This window comes from Leucoraja erinacea, chromosome 33, assembly GCF_028641065.1.
Source record: "Leucoraja erinacea ecotype New England chromosome 33, Leri_hhj_1, whole genome shotgun sequence".
Taxonomy (NCBI): Eukaryota; Metazoa; Chordata; class Chondrichthyes; order Rajiformes; family Rajidae; genus Leucoraja; species Leucoraja erinaceus.
Genome location: NC_073409.1, coordinates 14,762,025 through 14,768,024, shown reverse-complemented (window position 1 = coordinate 14,768,024; position 6,000 = coordinate 14,762,025). Strand labels below are relative to the sequence as shown.

The following is a 6,000-nucleotide window of genomic DNA, read 5'->3' as shown; positions in this document are numbered from 1 at the left end:
AATCAAGAGCAATACTTTACTACTTTAAATTGTTACAGTTCAGCCAAAGTCTCAATGTGTCCAGCAATAGAAACGTAGCTTGTGTTGGAAATTTAAATTGGACCCCTTCACAAAAAAAACCTAACAACGCTGTTACTGTAAAGGCAGCAAGTTAAGAAACTAGGGTAAATAAATGCTCCCTTTATTATACAATTGCTGGGGTACGGTTCCACAGATACCAGCTGCATTCAGTACCTTGCCCAAGATGTGGGAGTTGTAGAAAATGGTGTCACAGGCCCCCGGGGCAAGGGAGGGCATAATTTAAAATGGGCTTAACTACCCTAGTATTAGCCACATTCACACTTCTACAACTCTGATTTATATAGCGCCTATATCTAGAAAAAAATACAATGGCGTTCCTTAGCGTTCTCAATGTAGATCTATTGTTCAAAAAGAACAGCTCCTAGCTATGATAACCAAGTGCTTGTAATCTGTTTCAACTCTGACTAGAAAAGAGTGTAAAGAGCAGGAGGGGTAGCGTGCAAATTGACCATCCCTTATACTTGTGGAAATAATAGTAGGAAGGAAACATTGACAATAGAAATCACAGCTCCCTGCACACCGATTGTTGAGAACGTCTTGTCATCCTCCAACAGTTTGTGACGTGATACAGGAGTGTGGCAGAAGGACCACTTAGAGTTCAAAACCACCACATATTGCAAGAAAACTGTGGAAGGACCTTTTAGCTTCCCACTTGAGTGAAACAAAGTTCTCCGAGTGCCATGGTCTTTACCGTTTCAGGTTTGACCATCAAAATATTCGTGAGGCCTCTAGAAGAATAGAAACTGGTGAGCAAGTTCTGTACAACTAGAATTAATAGTCGTTGCTTGGAAATAGGACATGGCAAAGTCAAATAATATAAAATGGCCAGGCTTGTACTGGGAAGAACAATTTGCCATTGTTCAAATGAGAGATCCTTTCCCTCCACGAGAAAATGAGATTGAAAATTGATGTTGTCCTTTTTGCATTTGCCCTTGCAATTTTTTTCTCAACAGCAATGCCACGGAAAGTGCTGAAAGTTATGGTGGGGAAGTGGCAATGAAGGTACCTGATATTGATGCAGAGGAAATTACCAGTTCTGGGCACCATGCAGCAACTGTTGTTTCATTTTTCTATAAATTATCTGCTACAGCCAGGCCCATAAAATTTGGCAGCTGTCTTCCCTGAGCTGAAACCAATCTTCTATGACATGCTTGAACAGCGAATGGTCGGTGATCCCATTTGGGTGAGGACTTTGTCCAGCCACTGTAGAGGTCCATTCAGATGTAGCTCAATCCAGCAAGGGGTACTGGTCACTGTTTGGCGTCTATGGAAATAAAGACAGGTCAGAATGATAATATACAGGAAGAAATCCTAATGTAGACCTTATTACCACCCCTCCCACACCATTCCCAACCTGAAACAATACATTACGCTGCCACTGTTCATTACATTTTATATCTATGATGCATCATTCCCAGTAAGGACAATAAATACATTGATAGCATCTAATTCAATGAGAAGTCACTTTCATTAAAAATATAAAAGTGAAATTTGTATTGGTTCCCCGCTTAGACCCGACCATACGGGTCAGGATAAGATATCAAGAAAACTAGGCCTCAGGCTTGTATCAGTTGCCGTTTTACCTTGGTAGAATCATGCTTGGGTCAGGTTTTCAATGCATTGCCCAAGAGATTGCTATTTTAAATATGCATAACTACCAGGAGGACAACATTTAAGATATTTTGGCTTTGTACATAGTGCATGTACAGAGATACTAGGTCTCAAACAGGTGGATTTCACAGACCACAGTTGTATTCCCTGAAATTTGAAATGATGAAAGGATAATTTGAGTTGCGTTTTCAAAATATGAAGCGCAGTTAGGATTTTTTTTTTTTTTTTTTTTAATTGGTCAGAAAATTGAGGACCATGTGGCATTGACTAAAAACTGAAGTCAAGCCTTTCTGGATTGCAGTTAGGAAGCATTGCTAAGCACACACAAACTGGAAATTGATGATCTCATTCAATAGTAGACCATGGTCCTGTAAACCACATTAACTACAAACTAAGGAGCAGCAATACAAATGAACACTATGTCAAGGCAAAAGGGAGCTGTGAAACAGGGTCAATATCAGTGGTTATTGTGGAATAAGAGCACGGTGCATGCCATTCCAGACACAGCAACATGGCTGACAGTCCAACACCAACAGTCTCTCCGGATCAGAGCCATATAGAGCTTCACAATAAATGCCACATCCCACCAATGAAACTTGTTTCTTCACAGAATGAGACATTTCTACAGACTAAAGTTATGCACTTATTGGAACGTGGAGAGCTCGGCACGTTGTACTGAGCTTTGCACCGTTTCTATGTAATTCTCAGCCAACAAATAGTGTAATGAAAAGTCTTTCAAAGGAAGTGGTGGATAAATTTAAAGGATGGGGAAATGGAGGCTGGAAGTGGTCACAGATGGTGCTTCAGGCAATGGCTGTTTTTTTTAGTATAAAAAGAGGGTTAGTGTTATATTTTAAACAAGAGTCTCACTGGATAGATTGATTTATATTTTCTTTAAGAGGAAGCAAAAAACTCAAGTACAAAAAATGAAACTCAAAAAGACAGATGCTGGAAATCTGAAATGAAAACAAAATGCTGTAAAGCACGTGGCACGTTAGGCAGCATCTGTGGAAAGAAGTAGAATGTTAGGCCCTCGGACAGACCCATTTGAATTTTTCCAGCAATTTCTACAGAAATTAAACATTTAATCTGAAATAGAATGACTTGCATCTCTACAACACATTTAGCATCCATTTCAGACTATTTCGTAAGCAGCATAAGGATAATGATCAATTGCTCTGGTTTAGGCAATGTTGCTGGATGGATTAAATATTGGGCAACTCACTGGGGATAACTAACGTTCCTGCTCTCACAAGTACTGCAACAGAATCATTTGAACTAAGGTGTCATTAGTGCTCTCGTGTGAATGTAATGTCTCAGTTAGAGACTGAAACACTGTTCACACAGCAGCCTTTCAGCACTGCTCTCAGTCTTGATTTTGGTGTCCTGGAGTGGGACTTGAACTCTCAGCCTGTTTACACAGGAATGAGAATGCTACCAACAGAGTCAAAAGCTTTGTTTGAAAGGATGGTAGAACTAGGTCAGCTCTCTTTTCAGTAAGCGCCCAAGGTTGTCACAGGACTAGCACACCACCCGCTGAGGAGTATTTATCTATTTCTTGATAATTAATGGTCCTCTCTTCTTACTGACTCAATCACAATCCCCTCCCACCTTCTCAGCCTTAACTTATATTGTTCACGAGTGGCTTGAGGGCAGCATTGATTTTTTTCCCCCCTGTCTGTATATGTGTTTCTGCGTGCGTTTAGCATCTGGATGTGATTATCTAGCTGGACGGGAGCCAACATTTTGGAGTTTTGGCTGATACTTGCATGTGGGAAGAACCAGCAAAGCCTTTAAACATCTGGTGGATCTGGAGGGTGGTGGAGCTTCTAATCAGAGGCAGATCAGTGCTGCTGCTGTCCCTCCTGCCTGCTAAATGCAAATGTGCAAAAGAAAATATATCTTGAATTACCAAGATAATTTCGAGACTTTGCCATTCAAGATTTGCACAGTGCAATTCACCAGAAGCATTCCCCTTTATCTCAAAAGACTGCATTAATTTTGAAGAAGGGTGAGAAACTTTGCATCTTACAATGTAACTGAGCAGCTTGGCAGCCCTCTCACATGCACACTGTTTTCCATTAGGTCAATGTTCTGATCAATTTACTTTAACAACTATTTATATAGCACCATTAGTACAGCATGATGTTCCTTCGTATAAATGTGTTCAAACAAAATTAAACTATCTTAAGGAGATATTAGAACACATGACCAAAACGGTAAATTGTAAGTGAAGAACGAGGTAGGGGCCTGAAAGATTTATGGAGGGAATTCTTTGTACTTTGCTCTTCTGTATTGATTTAGCAGTTTTGGACACATTTTGTATAATACCAATGCAATGTTATTTATTCACACCAATGAATCGAGTGAGTTTGTATTGGTACAGTCGATGCAGCAGTCACTAACACAACAGGAATGCAACACTAGCTGTAGAAAGTCTGTTAATCACATTAGAGCCCACGTGCAGGGACAACTGCTACAGGCCCAATGAGTATAAATTCCATGAAATAATCACACACAGTTCAGGTAGCCATCTGAGCAGTGAGCTAGCTCCCTGAAGAGGGATCTGGCAGACTCTGGAGAGTGATCACGCCACCTACTTTAGTGATTGAGCACTTTGTGCTTCCATTGTGTCAATGTGACCACTAACACATAATGTACCACACTGCCAGATATTAGCAGCCATGTGGATTGGGCGTCAAACAATGAAACTATACCTGTACTCTGCTCCCCAGCCTTTGACAAAGCTCATTCGAATCGTGCACATCCGTGTCAGTTGGTATACTGCTTCGAAGCCTTGGTTCACTGACTGAGCCAGCAGAGCTGCAAACTCCTGGTTATTGAAGATCTTCAGGTTGCATCCTGTTAAGGAAGTGAACAAATCAGCTGCTAAAAAAAAACTGAAAAATTCAACCCTCTCCCTACAAAGTTCTCCCATTTTCAGCTCCTTAATCTATATCTATCCATTTAAATTGTCCTAAATGTTTGATCCAGTTACACAATTCTGTTTATAATCTTCACTGAAATGCAGACTCAGGAACAGGAGTTCCTTAATCAACATCAAAACCATAAAAGCTGTCTTACGTTCACATTTGGAAGTATCCATTGGTGAGTATCAGAAACCAGAAAGCCAAATTGTTATGGAGTGAATGTCATCACAGATTCAAGAGGTGTGTTCAATCCTTGAATTTTTGTGCTGATTATTCAACCTTGTTAGTCAAGGATTGGCTCCTTTGGTCTCTCAGTGGTGGAACCTTTCTCAAAGAACACAGGTCACATTGGGACCTGGTGCAATAAGCCTCACTGAAAGTTGAAAGGAACATCTCAGGTCATAATACTGTGCAAGAAATGAAAGGGGAGTGGGAAATATTTCAGACAGAAAGAACTCGTCTTTCTCCTATACCTCACTGCACCACTTCTATTCCTCTCCCACCCAGTCCCTATCCGTTCACAGCTTTCCTTCCCACAATGTGCCAAGAGCCTGCAAAGTCACTCTATGCAGTTACCTGGTGGAATCTTGCAAACGGTTGCAGGGTGCCATCCATAGCGCTGGTTGCAGTTTGGACTCTGAACAAAGATGGCGCTATCACTCAGGCATTCAGCAAAGACCTCTCCCCCAATGTAGTATAGCCTGACTCCCCTGCCTGGAATGGATAGGATACAGGGGTGTCACCAGTCAAAATCACTACCAAATTAAAGACAGGACTTTTACAACATTGCTCCATACAAAACAGTGTCCATATAAGAACCCGGAGTTCACACGATTTACCCATTCAGTATACAACAGAGAACATTGATATTGAAGCATTTGAAAGGCACAAAAATGAGAATAAGATAATGCAAAAACACTTTATCTGCAAGTGTGAAAATAAACTATAAATCATTATACACCCTCATGAAACATGACCCTCACAAGCAGACACAACATCACTGACCAGAGCAAGCTCAATGCAACAAACCAGAATAGACATAGAAACATAGAAAATAGGTGCAGGAGTAGGCCATTCAGCCCTTCGAGCCTGCACCGCCATTCGATATGATCATGGCTGATCATCCAACTCAGTATCCCATCCCTGCCTTCTCTCCATACCCCCTAATCCCTTTAGCCACAAGGGCTACATCTAACTCCCCTTAAATATAGCCAATGAACTGGCCTCAACTACCTTCTGTGGCAGAGAATTCCACAGATTCACCACTCTCTGTGTAAAAAATGATTTTCTCATCTCGGTCCTAAAATACTTCCCTCTTATCCTTAAACTGTGACCCCTAGTTCTGGACTTTCCCAACATCGGGAATAATCTTCCTGCA

General features: G+C 41.0%; 1 protein-coding gene across 1 annotated transcript in view; it reads right to left on the bottom strand.

Moving 5' to 3' along the window:
- Positions 1-6,000, bottom strand: part of smad3b (SMAD family member 3b) — a 77,497-nt gene continuing 71,497 nt past the window's right edge. Inside the window, exons 7-9 of the mRNA XM_055661430.1 lie at positions 5,199-5,336; positions 4,410-4,554; positions 1-1,345 (exon numbers count right to left, since the gene is read on the bottom strand). Of these exons, the coding sequence (XP_055517405.1) occupies positions 1,222-1,345; positions 4,410-4,554; positions 5,199-5,336 (407 nt within the window). The 3' untranslated portion in view covers positions 1-1,221. The remainder of the gene's footprint in view (positions 1,346-4,409; positions 4,555-5,198; positions 5,337-6,000) is intronic.